General features: G+C 36.1%; 1 protein-coding gene across 1 annotated transcript in view; it reads right to left on the bottom strand.

Moving 5' to 3' along the window:
- The window catches only part of sntg1 (syntrophin, gamma 1), a 59,988-nt gene that overhangs the window by 18,038 nt on the left and 23,316 nt on the right, over positions 1-18,634 (bottom strand). Inside the window, exons 4-12 of the mRNA XM_028019460.1 lie at positions 15,854-15,988; positions 12,426-12,482; positions 12,230-12,287; positions 12,086-12,129; positions 11,097-11,138; positions 10,715-10,817; positions 9,534-9,616; positions 9,113-9,243; positions 5,307-5,436 (exon numbers count right to left, since the gene is read on the bottom strand). Of these exons, the coding sequence (XP_027875261.1) occupies positions 5,307-5,436; positions 9,113-9,243; positions 9,534-9,616; positions 10,715-10,817; positions 11,097-11,138; positions 12,086-12,129; positions 12,230-12,287; positions 12,426-12,482; positions 15,854-15,988 (783 nt within the window). The remainder of the gene's footprint in view (positions 1-5,306; positions 5,437-9,112; positions 9,244-9,533; positions 9,617-10,714; positions 10,818-11,096; positions 11,139-12,085; positions 12,130-12,229; positions 12,288-12,425; positions 12,483-15,853; positions 15,989-18,634) is intronic.

The raw sequence follows: 18,634 nt of genomic DNA, 5'->3' as shown, positions 1-18,634 counted from the left end.
CTTATTATTGAAGATTTACCACATTCCGACCAAAATAGATTCAAAATTAATATTTACCGTACATTTAATTCCATTTTAAAAAACTTCACAAGGAACCATGTTTTTAAAAACTGCACCAAAGAACTAAAACCCTATAAATGACAACACATAAGAACCATGCTGATTGAGCTAACCAGCTGCTTTTGGATTTTAGAACTGTCTACTTGTCATTGCATTATGTGTGAAGCAGCAGTTATGCAGAAAGACTGGGACTTCAAAATCATCTTACAAACTTTTCTTTATGCCTAAAACCCATTTTTTGGGAGGGATCTTATTGTACTTAAATCAAAATACACAACAAATAACAATTTGACACACTCACCATGTTATTGCAATGTGGCAAACTATATCTAAATTGGGTTTTATTGATTTTATACAAAAGTCTGACTAAAAGCCTGAAATGTAGCATTCTAATTTAATGCATTTTTTTCTTAGGCTGCACAGTGGCGCAATTGGTAGCACTGTTGCCTTGCAGCAAGAAGGTCTTGGGTTCAATTCCCGGCCCAATTCTGCATGGAGTTTGCATGTTCTCCCTGTGCATGGTGGGTTCTCTCCGGGTACTCCGGCTTCCTCCGAAAGTCGAAAAACATGTCTGTCAGGAAAATTGGTCTCTCTAAATTCATCCTAGGTCTGAGTGTGTGGGTGTGCATGGTTGTTTGTCCTGTCTGTCTCTGTGTTGCCCTGAAACAGACTGCTGACCTGTCCAGGGTGTACCCCGCCTCTCGCCCTAAACGTTTGCTGGAGATAGACACTAGCACCCCTCCCGAGCCCATCAGGGACAAGGGTGTACAGAAAATGGATGGATGTTTCTTATGTGCTAAATGACAGATTTTAAAATGCTTATAAAGCATTAAATGATTCCTATTTATTGTACATCTGATTCAGATTAAAACTGTGAAGCATGAAGAGATCTGGGATGAGTTCACATGATCAACACAAAGCAATTGGTAAACATGCTTTCTGAACACCTGATGCCTCCAAAAACTGTCAGATCATTTAAAGCTGCTGTTAAAAAAGAAAGTTTACAGAAGTAATTCAACGTTTTATCCACTGAGAAGTGTAAACAAAAATCTACCACTGTTTTTCTCCTTTTTTTATGTTCTGTAAATTCAAATCCCTTTAATCTTTAGCTGCAGTATTTATGCATTATTATTTTTTCTAAATGCTTTTTCGTTTGAAAATATTTAATGCTGTCATCTCTTTCTCATGCTCTTTCTTCTATTTTTAAGTATCCTAATTAATGGTTAAAATCACTAAATATTTCCTGCTGAGGGAAACTGGCTTTACAAACAAACTTGCTGTGCCCTGTCATGAATAACACAAGCTCTATATCAAAAGTAGGAAGCATTGTATCTTCACTTAAAGTATCCAAAAAATACTAAAATTATACATTTGGGGCTTTAATTTATTATGGCAAACTTAAATAGCAATGTATGCATTTATTTTCCTTATTAGCAATGTTTGTTAAGCAACCATGTTACAGGAAACACAAATTTTCCTTTAACATTCTTTTTAAACTCGCACAAAAAAGACAAAACCTAATCTATAAGAAGGGAGAATGATCCCAGCCCAATGCCCGCTGACTGAACTTAGAAATACACTTAACACTGGGAGCTGCTGAATGTTACTGAAGTAGAGCTTTAAAGATTTCCACTGAATTGAATCAGCACCTCGGAGCCTGAGTGTTCAGGCTGCACTTTGCTAGAAACAGCTGGAAACCTGAAGCTGAGCTGTGATTAAAAGAAAAAAAGTAGGCTTGTATTCAAGGTCAATACATAGAGAAACTCGACATGGTGTGGAGAGTAGAGCGCCCAAACGTGAACGCAATGAGTCATTAGAAGTTACTCATCATCAAGCCTTCTTCGAACATCATATCTGATTCACAAATCGTGTTTGAAAATAAAATGGCAGATGGACTTCAGAGTGCAATAGTACTGCTGTGCGGCAGCTGACTGGTGGGAGTCATTAGACGCAATGGAGCAAGTACTTCGTTTCATAATGTCCTCAATGATGCCTTCAAATGCATCGCTAAACAAATTCAAGAGGGGTTTCATGTACCCTGAGATGGCCTCACCAGCCACTAGACCAGAACATCACGGAGCCTTTATGGAGGGTTGTTGAGCGCCGAGAGTAGAGTGGATTTTCCTCCTCCGCCATCGCTCAAAGAAATGAAAGCTTCTCGTTGTGACAAATGACACATGTTTGACTGCAAATAGATTGTTCAGAAGACTGACATCTGCAAGCAACAAAGCACTCTATTCCTTAATTTATTTTTGAAATGCTGTAGTTCAAATAGCTGCTTTTATATATAAAAGAACATACCCTTTATACACAACTAATATTTTTCCAGATTAAATTAGACTAAACCTTTCCTATTTTAGGTCAGTTAGCATTACCAAAATGACTTCTATTTGCTAAATGCGAAAACAATCCAGCATGAACAACACACTCACATGTTCAAACAATTAAATACAAACACAAAGAGGAATGAGAATGCCCATATGTCATAACATTTAGCATGGAGATGGATTCAGCGCTCCAGAGACAAATCTGTGTTTTGCTGCCAAATTTGCATACCAAACCCCGGACAGCAGAATAAGACCTTGTGTAGATGCAGTATGCAGTTGGTAAGTGTATCATATTCACAGTGAAACCAGTCTAATATGGTTTGAAAAACCCCTCGGCAAGGAAGAAGGCATTGTTTCAAATGCAACATGACAAGATAGATAAAAGACTGAATATTCACTCAAAAAAAAAAAAAACCTCTGGAAGTCTTTTGGTCTGATACAAAGGTTTGACCCAAGTCACAAAGAGTAAAAGGATAATTTATTAATACCAAGGAAATGTAAACCTATGTATTTGAAGTTTTATTGCAAAAAAGGATAGTTTTTTTAATGACCTAAAGCAGGACAACATCAGTGTGATTTAATATTGGTGAAAAAAGGGCTGTCTTGCCATATATTCGTTTTGTACAGCACATGCATCTAAGGTTTCAATTAAATGTTTCTGTGAGTTAGATTTAAAAGTACAGTTTTCTTACACTTTTTCAAAGATCTTTTTAGGACTCTGTTGGAATTACACAATGATGATTAAATCAATAACAAAGTTTATACATCCCAGACGCCTTTTTAGTGTTCCCTCAGTGGGATGAAAGCAGGAGGAAATCGGATGACCAAAACGAAACTCGCCCAATAAATCACAAAATCTTCTTTAAAAGAGCCAAACAAATAATAGTGAAATGCAACACAAAAGCCTGTTTACGTCTATGAGGTCTAAAGCTTCGTAATTCCTTATTAATTCCAAGAGATTTCTACAAAGAAACAGCAGAAATATGTTAAAGTTGTGTAAAAAGTCTGAAAATAAATGAACATTTTGTTTCAGCACTATAATTTCATACTAAAATGAGAAAGAAATCAACTACTGAGTACTTATGGCTGTGGTTTAAAAAATCCAGTGTTTAGGAATAATAGATTTGTTTTTTTTTTTGCTTGTTTGTTTTTTACAAAAAGTAACACTTCTACAATAACAGCAGCACTGTTCTGCTTTAACATTTTACAAGGCTAATGCATGCAGTGAGAGGAACCATGGACTAATATCTTTCCAAACTGATCTTTCTCTGGATCATCCAGAGTCCCTGTGTTTTCTACTCATCAGCTCATCCCAAGAGTTTCCAACAGGATATATGACTGTCATGGTCATGAAGGAAGGGTGAACCATGTCTGTGATGGTTTTTCTATTTGCTTTAGATTATAATCCGAAAAAAATTAAGGAATAAAAATTGTTAATTATCCTGAAGAAATTTGATCATTTCAATAAAACATGATATATTTTTTATATTTTTCCCAAATATTAAAAGCTAATTTGAGCATTTTTTGAAGAAAATTAATAGTCTACATAAAACATAACTTTCAGATCTCAAATAACACAAGATCGTCTTTATGTTAAAACTACAGGATGCTAATATTTTACTAATGTTTATTGTTTTTCATTGTTTTTGGATTCAGGGGATCACTTAATTCAGATGTCACCAGCCTTTAGAATCCAAAGAGCCATTTTTAGTCTTGGTCTAGCTACATTAGATATTAGCTTTGAAGTGCAAAATCTTTTTTGAGGAAAAGATTACATTGGATTTTAGAAGTATGAACTAAAAGCTACTATTTGTTTTGATTTTCAAACTAAAGAACAATTTTACTTTCATATGAAGCATTAAGGTTTAACAAAAAATACATGCAGATTGGCATAAAAAAAAAAGTCTTTTTCTTAATTATTCCTAGCAAGATTAGTTTCACTGTTGTGTAAATTGCATAAAAGTTCATATAAAAATGCTGCTAGAAACTAGTATTTTGTCTCCATTGTTTTTATTCAATCACATTGCTATGATCTTTTTTTTTTTCAGCTGTTCAGCTATCAAGAGTCAATGTGGAGGTTTTAAAGAGCCACAAGGGGCTCTGAAGCTGGTTACTTGAACAATTTTAATTCAGTCAATTGTCCAGCTCTCTACAACAGTCACAGCTGCTTAAGTAGCTCACCGCTATCAAAGAGACCTGTTGACCCCAAAATAACAATTTTCTCTGCAGTTCTCTAACAATCAATTTTGGTAGTTTGTTTTTTAATTTTCATTTCATCCTGCTTACGGTGCAGACCAGTTAAATAAATGTCCTCATTTAGCCTAATGGCAGTTAGCTAAATACACATACATCCACTAGGATGGATTTTCTACAATGTTCACCAGAGATTAAGCTATTGCATTAAAAATGCATTCATTTTCAGACCTTTTACACATCTTTAAGGCCTTGTCTGCTAATGTGGCATGCGCAATTCATTCTTAGCGTAGTGTCAAACATGTAAAATGTTCCTAAATTATACACTTTCATAGAGATTTTATGCAAGCTGTTCGCCATGATTGAGCTCAGTCGGCTTGATGTATTTTCCCACATAAGCTTTAGTATAGCTCAAAAGAAGATAAAGCCTGGCTTCATCTTTGTTGTACTTGTACCTTGATGTCATTATTGAAAGATTCTGTATGATGAATTTTAAATAACACAACCAGAGGAAGTGTAGGTTAATGGTATTGCTTTTCGCGCAATCTCTGGCTCTGAGATAAGTGTGAAGACACATTATTACTCGAATACATTACCTAATACCGTCTGTGACATTTCCAAGACAATCAACAAGACTGTGTGAGTGCTGCGTTAACAACATGCCCAATATCCCCCTGTTTTACACAGGGGACAGGGCTCTAAAAGCTGTTATTGTTTCTTACTCACATTGTGCTTGGTGAGACTGGAAATGTTGCTTGCTATTGCCTGAAGCCAGTCCAAGCAGTCTTCAACAGTGGGAAACTGTACGATTCCGCTGCAAACTCCGTCCACAGCTATGACTTGGAAAGCATTTTTCCTGAAAGTGTCATAGGAATAAAACATTACAGCAGGAGTTTTCTTTCAGTACATGTTGACATAATAATAATGCACTTTAATGTGTTTTAGGTAGCTATCAGAACCTATTTTACAAGTGTAAAGGAAACAATTATTATTGATCGTCTTCATTTAGTACTCTTATTCCCATACCTTGAGTTGGTTTTTTCCCCTTTTTTGAAACAATAATTGTTTGGGTTTTTTTTTGCTTTTTTGAGAGCAACACAAATATTTGTGAAATAGATAACACTAATTATAACATGGTTTACATGGTTCTTAAAGTTCTTTATAGTTGAAATCTGAAAAAAAAAAACTATGCTGTTAGTATGTATTCCACTCACTTTACTCTGATACCCCTAAATCCAGTGCTACCAAAATGCCTTCAGAAGTCACCTAATTAGTAAATAGTCCACCTTTGTGTACAGCTGTTCTGTAAAGGCCTGAAAGTGAACAATCAACATCACGAAGACCGAGAAACACATCTAAACAACAGAAGAGACCAGTTGTAACTGCTGGTGCAGCAGAGATGGGAGACTAATGGGTTGGAGGATCTGCTGACAGATAGCACTCCACAAATCTGATATGTATGGAAGGGTGGCAAAAAGAAAGAAACTATTGAAAGAAAGTCACAATATGGCCATTTTGCAGTTTGCCTCAAGCCATGCATGGAACACAGTAAACATAATAAGAAGGGACTCTGATCTAATGAGAATAAAATTAAGATCAAAGACAGATTCCAATCAAAACATATTCAAGCGCTCCAGTGGCCCTGAAATAATCCAGACATTTGTCAAACTGAGAATCAGTGGCAAGACTTTGAAATGACAGTTTGTGGACACTTTCCATTCAATCTGACTGTTAACTATTCTTAAGGATGAATGGACAAGCATTTTAGCCTCAAGATGTGCAAAGCTGGTTGAGATATATTACAAAGAACCTGCTGAGAGACTGAATACAAGTAGATCCCACACTCTGATTTTTACATTTGAAAAGATTCTCCCACTTTATTAAAATGAATGCCATTGTGTTGATTTATTACATAAAATTCTCCCCCTCCTCCCAAAATGCAAGAAAGTCCATTATTGTAAAATGACAAAATGTGAACAGTTTAACAGATATAATGACTTTTGCAAAGCAGGATATCAACACAGAAACCACAAAAGTAATAGACAAAGGTACGTTAGGTTCATGTTGATGTTTATAATTACACATAAGTCTAATTACGTCAGTGTATAAAACAACACAATAAAAATGTATGATGCTGTTTGAAAACTGCTTCTTCATTGAACAAGACCTTCAGCAAACAGAAACCAGGTAGAAAAGCTTGGATCCTTAAAATATAACTCCTCACATGAGACCATTAGCCTGTATTTACTTCTTGACACTGAAAGCAGGAAAGTTTTGCTTGCCAAGGCAGAAAACTGCCTTACAGCAGATCTAAAGCAACTTGATAGCTAAAATCCGTAAATTATCATTCTAAATTTTAGTTTAGAGACAGAAAAGGAACAATAACTACGGTCTGAACCAACTGGGAGGTTTTAAATGAGATTTATATTTCTAAATGTTTTATTTGCTCCATCTTAAAAAAAAACACTAAAGTCTTAATATCTTTTTTAAAAAAAACACAATAAAAAAAGAGAACACATTTAAAGTCTGTGATACATGTTTATCATCACTCAGCCACAACACAAACTGAAAGCCTTGCCTGTAATATGGCCCATAAATCCTAAAAACTTGTGCAATATCCTCAGCCAGCTGTCAGTTAATGGGCTAAAACCGGCCAAACCACAAGTGAGATCCATTAACGTCTAATCCGCAAGATTACTGCAGCTATCACTTACAGGGTAATAAAAATGGAAATACATTTATTGACAGCTTAATGGCTTAATACGTCAAGCATGACAAATTCATCAGATCAATTCCGATGCATATGCAAAGAACCCCCATGCAAATAAAACTTTGGGAACAATTTTAAATGTTTTGATCCTAGTTGACATGCAACAGAGAAATAAAGTTCTAAAATATTATTGAATAATATCAGCAATTTTTACTCATCTCATACTGTTTTAACAGAAATCAAAATAACACAAATTAGGTTCAGAAGGCAGGTTAGTGTATTTCTTAATGGTTTTAATATTTAAAAACAAGCCAAAAATGTTCACAATTTTATTGTTACAACAGTTGAATAGGTGTTTTGGGAAATCTAATGTGATAGAACAATATAAAGTAATAAAAATTGTGGAAGGAAAGTGGAAAGAAAAAACCCCACAATTCTCTGAATTTTACGAAATAGAAAATCTGAAAAGTGTGGATCCAGTCCCAATAATCCTTCTTTGTAGGACCACCTTTTAAAGCAGCTACAGCTGCATGAATTTTGCAGAGTGTCTCTACCAGCTTTGCAGATCTAGATACTAAATATTTACCACATCCGTCCTTGCAAAATAGCTCAAGTCAGTTTGGAGTTTTGCATCTTGCCACAGATTCTCAGTTTGATTTTGTCTGGACTTTAACTGGACCCTTCAAACATATGGCTATTCTTTGATAAAAGCTACATTCGGGCTGCAGCTAACAGTTGTTTTAGTAACTAAATATTCTATTGATAAATTGATTAATCACTTTAAAAATACTGCATAATTTGCAGGGTTTTCATTTAGCCACTTAAGCATATAGAAAGTTTAAAATAAAAAATAAGCATTTTATTGCCTAAAATGCAATAACATAGAATTATTTTAGTGTATGCTTCATTATTTGTAGAAAAGGATGCATCTGCAGCTAAAGAAATACTGCATAACAACAACATGTGAAAAGCTCAGCCCTTCCTGCTTGACTTGTGTAGAGCTGATTTGTTAACTATGTTTTCAAATAAATAATTATAATTGGATAGCAAAAGGTGATAATGGGAGGATTTTTAAAGAGAATTTGAACAAGGTGAAGTTAAAATGATGCTACTTGAGGAGTTCTGTGTAGAGCACATTTACAGACAAAGTAGGTTTGTTATCTGAAAAAAATTACATATACTTTGTAAAGTTTTGGCTTAATTACTGCTCTGAGTGTGTTGTTCCTTCAGCAATGGCCTGTTTCAGAGCCTGTGTACTCTAGTTAACAAATATTCAATTACTAAATTAGCTGGTGATTATTCCTCTAATCCATTAATTATGATTAATCTGATTAATTATTGCAGTTCTAAACCTTTTCATTGTAACTTTCTCTAAAGGTTTAGAATTGTTGTCCTTCAGGAATTCCTCAGTCTAGACTCTTTTGCAGCCTCTATCTATGAGGGACCCAAAGAGCTCATAAATAGAAGGCAGTTTTATTACTGGTTTATATTAGTGGCTTAGTAAGTAAGATCGAGCTTACTGCTTTATTTAGTATGTTTTGTGGGTTTAGTTCAGTTGGAAGCAAAGTAAGTATGTAAAAAGGATGTTGTGCTAGATTTATGAACTACTTACCACAAAAAAGTTCATTTTTATCAAAGAGAGCAAGGTATGACCAAAGGAGCCACATTGAAAAATCATAAAATATGGTCTATTTATAGATGGACCTCAGCAGAGTGCTCCGTTTTAAAATCCCCAAGAAAGAGATCTCAGCACAACTACTATATTGAGCCTTGAAAAATAAAAAAACAGCCCTGTGCTTCAAGATTCTGCCTCACAACTCACCTGCAAACGTCAGAGCCGGGGATGTACTGCGACAAGCGTGAGTGTAACAGAGGAATAAGGCGCAGGTCCACCCATCTCTTCTCCCACCGAAGCCCCGGAGAAGTGGGCCAGGACGAGCAGGACAATGTGTCCTGTAACAGTATGAAGGATAAGTTAGAAGAGGATTTTATTTTCTGTGTGTGAAGTCTTTCACATATCAACTGATGCCACTGCTACAGCTACTGGTGTTGCAGATGTACAAACAGGCTGCAGATTAGAGCTGATTCACCCCTTTTCAAGCGGTAAAGATAGAGCGTCATGGTTATCAATGTGCAGTGACAGTTGCATGGAAACAACTCGCTGGTAGTGACAATGAGACGCTTGTTGCACGACTGCAGGACAGTTATGGAATCGTTCAGTCACACAGTCTGAAGAACAATACCGTGTTGTTGGGGTGGTAGTTTAAGTGTAGGCCGCTGTCACACAAAGGAGATGATGTCCCACTACTCTGGTCACTGGGAATGCCTAGAAATGAAGCAAGTACATAAAGGCTAAAAAATGACGTATATATTATACATTATTTTCTCCATCTGTCTCATCAGCAAGCGCTTGTTACTTTGTTCTGCTCCATTGCTGGCTCCTGCTTTGTGCCAATTTGTATTCAGTCGACTGACTGACGGCCAGTCAACCTGGCCTACATACGCATATAAAAGGATTTTACAAAAGCTTTCATGTCTGATGATGAGCTGAAGTTCTCTTATGAGATACAATCAATTGCACCACAATGAGCAATGAGTCAATTCTTTCAGCTTGGTCTTTAGCGCCTTTTGTGGAGCTCGACACGAGTCACCTTGCCTTTTTCGCTCCTTAACAAAGTAGCATCTTTTTTGGACTCAAACAACCAAGTGGTCAATTTGTTATGTTTAGAAAGACATAGTTGAATTTCATATGCTGTATAAAAAGACACAATCCTGTTTTTTCTAGGTCAATTTTAGGTCAGTAAGGGATTACAATGTTTTGGGTTTTTTTCCATTTGCTAAATGCCAGAATTATCTGTCTTCTTCATTACTTTCTTGCTACTTAAAGCACTGCGAAATGCTTTAATTAGAGCACTGTGAAATGCTATAAGCGGTCAGTGCAACTAGAAATGTCCTATATAAATTCAGTCCATTTACAAAACTGATCCAGTAATATTGGTTCTGTCAAAAGGAGCCAAATATCCAAACCTATGTAGAAGCTTGTGCTAGGATACCCCAAATCTTTGAGCAAAACTTTAAATTAAAAGACATTTAAGCCATATATACAATATATGTAAACATCAGACTCTAAAGAAAGTCTAAAAATATATCAAACTCTTATTATTCTGACATTTAGCAAATCCAAGTAATATTAGTAATCCTAACCAGTTTAAAATATTAAACATTTAGTTTGATTTAGTGTCACACAGAGAGAAAAAGTGAGTGTTGTCCATTGACTGTATATAAACGTCACTTTTATTTTTCTCAAAGAGGCTTGAGTTTATTGTTTCCAGGACAACCACTTCTAGACAGAAAATAAGACCAGCTAAAAATAATCCTGGTTAATTACTTTCCAGTGCTTCAGCGTTTGGTGGAAGGTTCTTACATGTGCAGTCCTCACACAGCGGCAGTTTCAAAAAGGCAGGAGTCTTCTTCAGGAACGACACCGTTAGGGTTACCTCTTCGCCTGCATTTCTCAAAACCTGCACCTACAAGTTGCAAAGAGCAAAGTTTTTTCTTCACTGGGGGGTTGCTGAGGATGAGACATAGCATGGCAGTGTCGAGCTAAGAATGGAAATGGAAATCCAAGATAAGGGATTTAAAGAAGCTGCATATGATTTCTTACAGTTGCTTATAAGAAGGGATGAAAGAGGGAAAAAAGTGGCTTTACATGTCAAAAAGATGCAAATCATCAAAATAAGACAAGATAAGCTGTTGAAAGAGTTGTTTCTGTGTAAGAAACTATGAAATATGAGCTGACAGCTTACCACTTCCTCGTGGCGATAGCTTCTGACATTTATTCCATTTATCTAGAAAACAACAGTAACATCAGTCCTCTGAATAACATTTCACCACCAAAGCACTAAAGCTTTCTACAAAATGATTAATGAGAGAAGCATACTATAGTGCCTTTCAAAAGTATTTAAACTTTCACACAATCTGTGACAATCTAGCTGCACGTTTCTGGTTGGAATCTAATAAAATGTTTTATTGTGACTGTAAGTAATGTACAAAGTTGAATAATTACAAAATGAATGGCAAATAATGCATGGTTCTCAATTGTTTATGGATAAAGCTCTGAATGAGTTATGTATCCACTCCCTTAGACCACCTCACCATGAAATATGAGGTCAGTTAGATGTGGGTATGACATTTCACTGAATCATTTTAATATGGTTTGATCTGAGCCATTCTGTTGCAGCTATAGCTTTAAATTTAGTTGTCATACTCAAAAAGGTAAAACTTTAAACCAGTCTCTGGTCTTTTGCAGCCTCTACCACATTTTCTCTCATGAATATCTTGTATTTAGTTTTATCCAACATCCCATCAACTCTGACCATCTTAGCTGTCAATGCAAAAAAAAAAAACAACAACAAAAAAAACATTGCCTCACCATGTTACTGCCACTACCCTGTTTATCAACCTAGCAAATCTAAGGACTGAAATTATTATCCATTCTTCTCAACAACATTAATGGTGGAGACTTGTCTGGTGTGTTCACAAACAAGTGCAATTACTGTATATTACAATATAATCTCAAAAGTGGGATTATATTACACCTAGATGGACTCCCACAGTTACCATGTGGGACACCATGTGCTTTGGCTGAAATATATGTGATAAATGAGACTTTTGGCCGTGTGGATGAGTAATTATTTCACATAGTTTCCGGGACATGTGGCACATGAATTATTAAATACACTGGGTGTGTTATTTTGCACAATGAGAGAAGAAAACATTAATGTGACATTTTTACCTGAAGGATGCCGTCTCCGATGAAAAGCAGCCCAGAGAGTTCAGCTGGAAACAAACAGAGCAACAACAAACACTTTATAGCAAGCACAAATTAGAGGGTTGAAACATCAGGAGATGAAAAACATCAACAAAATGGATCTGATACCTTTTTGTTCTTTTGATATTTTTGATATCACAACAGGGATTTTGTGCTCTGCTCCACCCTGTGGAGGCAATGCAAAATGAGCTGGAACATAAAGGCAGTTTGTTGCAGTTCGACAAGGAAATGATCAATAACACTTGTCCACACTCAACTTAAAGACGTCAGGTTGGGCAGCCTAATCAGCTGAGATCTAAATTACCTTGATGCTGAGACCAAACCCTCCAATCGTCTGCCGTCTGATTGTTACAGTTCTCTCCTGCAGTTAGAGGGAAAAGATGAGATTAGGTTGCTGTCAGACCTGTCAGGGATCGCTCTTAAATTCAAATGTAGCAATAATGAAAGGGCATAAATCAAGATAAAAAATGAACTTAAATAGCACTCCATTTACTTTTAATGTGCACTAAAACTGACAGCGTGGAGTCACATTGTGACTGTTATTTTCTCTTAGGTCCACATGAATGATTATGTCTCAATCTAATTAAAACAAACAAATTAGCAAAGCTTTCTTTACATGGGGAGATCATGATCGGATGTTCAATAACAGACAGCAGGGGAACACGCGTCATGGTTAGCTGGATGAATGAGAATGTGGCTATTTTTGTCATAGCATTAACCAAGTTCAAAATGAATCTTTACAAATGATTTACAGATGATTTTCCCGTGAGTTTGCTTTTATCAAAAAAAGAGAATATCCTGATTTAAAAAAAACAACTTTAAAATATGACCTACAGCATATTTAGTATGAGATTCTGACTAATATTAAAGTCATTAGGATTCAAAATGTTTTTTGTTTCGTGTTCCACTTATGATGGTGAATTAAGAGAGTTTATTAAGAATTAGACACTAGGAACAATCCAGCTGCTTGCTTTACTCTTCTCATTGTTTTTAGTGATTTAGCTGTGAACTAAGTTATCATTCAAGAAAATCAGACAAAAGCAACAAGAATATAAACAGTTTGTAACAAGAATGCCAATCTCTAATACTTAGATATTAGTGTATTTTAATATGTCATGGTTGTTGATGCCAGATGGGCTGGTCTGAGCGTTTCTGAAACTACTGATCCACTGAGATTTTCCACCATCTCCTGGGTTCACAGAGAATGGTCTATGAAAGAGAAAATATCCAATGTGCGACAGTTGATGCCTTATTAATGTCAGAGGTCAGAGCAGAGTGGGCAGACTGGTTCGACATGATAGTAAGGCAACGGTAGCTCAAATAACTCGTTAGAACAAAGGTATGAGGAATGCTGTCTCTGAACACACAGGAGAATAAATGTTGGACCAAATGGACCACAAGAGTAGAAGATGACAAAATGTGCCATCTCTGTCATCAATAATTCAGGTAGGTGTTGGTGCTGTAAAGGTGTGAGACATTTTTCTTAACACAAGTTGGACCTCTTAATAACTGAGTTTTGTTATTTGCCACAATTTGAGCATTGTTGTTGGTCATGAATAATTTTTGTGATCACAGCATTACAGTCTTCTCATTGATACTTCTAGCGGGAATACCAACAATCCCCAAAAATGTCAAACTGTTTTTTTAAACATGGCACTTGATTTACTGTTCTCCAGTGGCCTCCACAGTCACCAGCTCTCAGTCCAACAGAGCACTTCTGAGTAGAAGTGGAATGAGAAATTTACATCATGGATGTGCAGCCAACAAATCTGCAGCTACTGAGGGGTGTTATCAAGTTAATATTGATCAAAGTCTCTAAGGAATTGAATTGTTGAATCTGTGTCATCAAGAATTAAGTCGTTTCTGAAAGTAAAATGGGGATCAGGGCGTACCTAATTAAGTGACCAGTTAGTGTAGTCTTGCATGCCGATACATCCCCACCAATAGAATTGACTAATAGAAAGATGTTAGCTTCTGGCAGATTCCTAGCTGGATATTTAACTGCTCTTCTCTGCAGAAATTGTAGAGTTCATTCCACAAAAACTATATTAATTTCAAAATCAACTTTATTTGCAACCCTTTGCACTATTAGAACAAATTCCAGCCAACTAGCTTTTTTAAGGTAAGATATATTTGTTCATAGTCCTCCAGATCAATCATTCCACCAACATTGTGCAATACCACAACAACTGGCACCAAAACAGACAATAAGAATTATGCTGCCAATGTCCTGATTCACAGTTGGAACAGTGTTTTTTAAGGGTTTTAAGGCTCACCTCGACACCTCCAAACATTTTTGTTTTCATTGTGGACAAGTAACAAAATGTTTGTGCAGCTTCGCTATAAAATCTTTCTCCAGAGGGTTTTTCCTTCATCCATTGTGATATCTGCTGGTTTCAGCAAATGTCACAATGGAATAAGTGTCTGTATTGAACCAAAATTTGCATTCTTGGTAGCTGTACTCTCAGAAACAGTTAAATCTGAACCTGCTTTGACATAGGCATTGAAATAGGTGTTTCAGCAGTTTCCAGACGGAGCCTTATTGGATCCTGAATTGGAAATTCAGTTTGCTTTCATGTGTAATTGTAATTGGTTAGGGTTATGATTTCAAAGCCTCCCAAGCCTTCCATTCTTAAATCCAAAACCTGAACATTATTTAAAAGCTGGAAGCTAACTAACCAACTAAAGAAAAGTCCTAACTCCAAACTATTTGTGTATGATAAAAATTAAGTGATAAAATATGCAGCCAGAATTATGCCCAAAGCTTGTTGATGGCTACAAAATTGAGATTAACATGCAACTTGAAAAGTAACAATTAATCAACTAATATGTGTTTGTATTTATTTGAGCATATATTAACTGTGTGTGTATTATAGAAACTCCTCCATAAATGCAAATGTGTGTATGCAGTTCTAGTTTTTAAATATCAAGAAGTTTTGTACTGTGTCCTTATTCTATCCTGGGAAAAATGGCTTTTGATGAATACATAAACTTTACCATACATTTGCAAGAATATAACCATTTCTAAAATATAAAGTTAGAAAACAGAAATAAGCTATCAAGTCTTGTGCAATGTGAATTCACATCAATTTTTAGAGGCTGAAAACTTCCTTGATGCATTTTTGAACCAATTGGTGCAACTAAGCGTAACGCTGTTTAAGCAAGTCCCTCCTCTGCCTTATCAAACCAGTGCCAGATGGCGACCCAAGCACGACAGGGTGGGAATGTGTTGGAACAGGAGGAAGGCCAACACATTCTGCCATAACAAATGAAACATAAGGCCCCTCAGTCCACTCGTCTGTCTCCGATGCAGTAAAGTTTTATCAGGGGAAAGTTTAACTCGTCTGCAAGGTTAAAAATGTCCTCACTTGACACGCTAAAGATGTGTCTGGACTTCTATGTCTTTGACCTTTTCGTAGATTAGTAACAATGTTTTGGAGGACGTAAACCTCCATTTGTCTGTGACGACTTTTATCCGGGAAAATGTTATTACATGAATCCCATTTTGGTAAAGGCCATAGTCCCTAGCCTTGTTTCTCATGAGAAAGAGTGCATGCAAAGGAAAAGCTGTCGGAAGTGATGACAAGTGAGAGCTAAATGCTATATTCAACACAACAAGATCAGCAGGTGAATCACTATTTGATGAACATATTTCATTTATAGGGCATGATTCTACTGATGTAGATGTGTTGTGAACACATGCAGAACCATGACTTTGACTGGGTTACTTACGCTTGAATAAAAAGGTTCTCCTGAAATGCAGATGACATCTTGTTCTTGAATAGTCAGAATATCTTTGGCCAAGTGTAGTCGAATATTAAATGGCTCCTCATTACCTTCTTGCATCAAATAAATCCCAGTCTTTGTCTGCAAACAGTCAGAGAGATAAAATCATTCATCATTCCTCCCATGACAAAATTAACTGGCCATGAAATGAAATGTCATTGAGAACCCTCGTTGCAGGATGAACATGGAAATTAGTTCTGGCTGATGTCTGTTATTTTCCATTTTTTCCCAATGCTTTAATTGCTAATACTAATATCAAAACAAGTAGGGAACCATTTCTTTTAGAAATAAAGATAAAAATGGATTTATGACTTCAAATATTGAACTGTATTTTGAGAGTCCCGAAAATGATTTGCTTTCTGTGTGCTTTGTATTATTTCATAGACAAAGGTGCTCTCAGATTGTGTCATCTCATTTAGCCTGAGAGAAAGGCTGCGGTCGAATCAGGAAGCTGTGACATGGAAAGACCAAAAGAAAAAAATATATATTAAACTAAACACTACGTTTGTTTCTACTTCATAACAAGCAAAAGTGAGGACTGTGCATGTATTTCCAACGGTCCCTTAACAACACGCTAATCTGCATAAATTTGCATTCTGCATCTCCTTTCCTCCTTCAAGGCTAATTGTGATGCCGGTCCCGTTCTTGACTTAAAAAAGGTCTGAATAAGAGGAGCACCTTCACCTGATGAGACTGCTAATAGAAGAAAGCCACCAGTGTCAGCATCCTTGTCACCCAGCATATGACGCATATGAGCAGATAAGACACTGAGCTTCATTGCTGCTGGAAGTTTAAACTCGGGTAATAGTCAGTTTATATATTTAAGATGTGATTGGGAAGCGCAAGAAACTGAGCCCATCCACTCTCACCTCCAGCCGTGGTGTTGGAAATTGAATGAGTGAGGCATTAATTCACATTATTGGAAGTAATATGGGTCTGCGCAAGCATCATTAGTGAAGCGAAATGAGGGCAGTAGTGTCTGTGTATTATTGAGGTCAGCCAGCCTCTCACTTGACTAAGTGTCGTCTGACCTGCTGTGCCTCTTATACTGCAAATAATTAGCTTTATCTTCCATCCAATTTTAAGGTGCACCATCACTCCCCTCCTAACAGTCCAATCTGCATCAGCATCTTTGCTCTGAGATAGAGTGTATTACATTTTACTGACAACATAAGTAATGAAGCAAGGACATCTTGTTCTATATAGGGAGCATAATTTTAAGAACCATCAGGGAGGAAAATATGAAAGGTGCAATTAAAAGGTGCTTTCTTTTTGCTATTTTTAACTTCATTAAGTAAATAAAATACCTTGCAAAAGTTGTACCCTTCAAATTTTTTCACCTTTTGTTACAGCACAACTACAAACCTCTGTATTTTATTTCATTTTAAGACAAATGCCTAGAGCACTTTGTTAAGTTTGTAAGTGAGCTTTCATTTCTTCATGCTTTACTTGAGAAGAGGCAGATTTTGCTAAAACCTTTTGAAGTGGTGGTGAAAAATATTTCATGAGGTTTTCTGGAGGCATTTTAAAATTTTATTTTGACTTATTTTTTGCTCATTTTTTGACTAGTGTCAGACCATCTTCCATGAAATGCTTTCTTGTTATGGCACCTAATTTAAGAGACTCCTAACTCCCATGTCACTAGCTAAATCTAAAAAAATAAATTCAAATTAAAAATTACACCCTTACATAGATCAAAAAAGGTAACTTTGTGCCCAAAAACTTTCTCAATGAGTGATCAACTAAAATATTGGCATAGTTGATGAATAACCATGTATCAGTCAAGGTTTGTGTCAGACATTTGCTGGAGTTTTTCTCTTCTTTTTTTTCAATTTCTCAAGGGCATGATTTCAAGTACTTTTCATCACATTTCCATATATTTTTGTGTTGAGCATTTCTTCATTTGCTCTTCAAACAAAACAATGAAAGCTAACTAAAGGACAGGTCGGAACATGAATTTAAAGAAGGTTGATACATTTTGTAACTATTCTTCAAAATGAAAGAATATCTGGCTTCTTGGTATAAATGTATAATGAAATGAGAAATGATTTTAATATTTCTGCATGTTTGCAAAAATCATATGTGTATTTCACACATTTGTGAGTTGATTCTGTAAGTTACAAGAATTCTGTAAGTTCTTGTGTCACATTCTAATGTGACACAAGGAAAGAGGTAATGGTAATTTGTGTCAGGATTTGTGTCAGACCATAGAACATAGGATGGGTAAACAGCACATAAAAAGAAAGTGGAGCAACTGTGTGTTTCTTCTGGAAATGAACTCTGCATACAAATTTAATCAATTGTTCAAATTACACTTTTTCTAAAGTTCTCTAAGTTGATCGGAGTGTGTTTCGAGATGGGTTACACCTACAAGAACAGCAGAAAGAAAGTTACATTTAGAAATAATGCATTTCAATATCAAAGAGTGGAAAAAACAGCAGTAGTTTTCCATCAACCCAGAAGTTAGTTAAATGAGGCCCCAAGAGTGAGAATGAGCATAAAGTCATGCTGATTCAAAGTACTTTTTTGCTCTATAATGATGTGTGCCTCATGATGAAGGAAGTATTATTGGCTTCATTTGAGATTAAGCCCATGGTTGTAGTTTACCTCACAATTTAACAAGTGGACAGAGGACGGAAGAAAGCTAACTGAGATCAGATTGGTCAGGTAACATTCAATGGCAGTCCAGGCTGACGATTACCACAAAACGGCCAATGTCTTGTCCGT

Source organism: Xiphophorus couchianus, chromosome 6 (genome assembly GCF_001444195.1).
Source record: "Xiphophorus couchianus chromosome 6, X_couchianus-1.0, whole genome shotgun sequence".
Lineage (NCBI taxonomy): Eukaryota > Metazoa > Chordata > Actinopteri > Cyprinodontiformes > Poeciliidae > Xiphophorus > Xiphophorus couchianus.
This window is presented reverse-complemented; position numbering and strand designations above follow the sequence as displayed.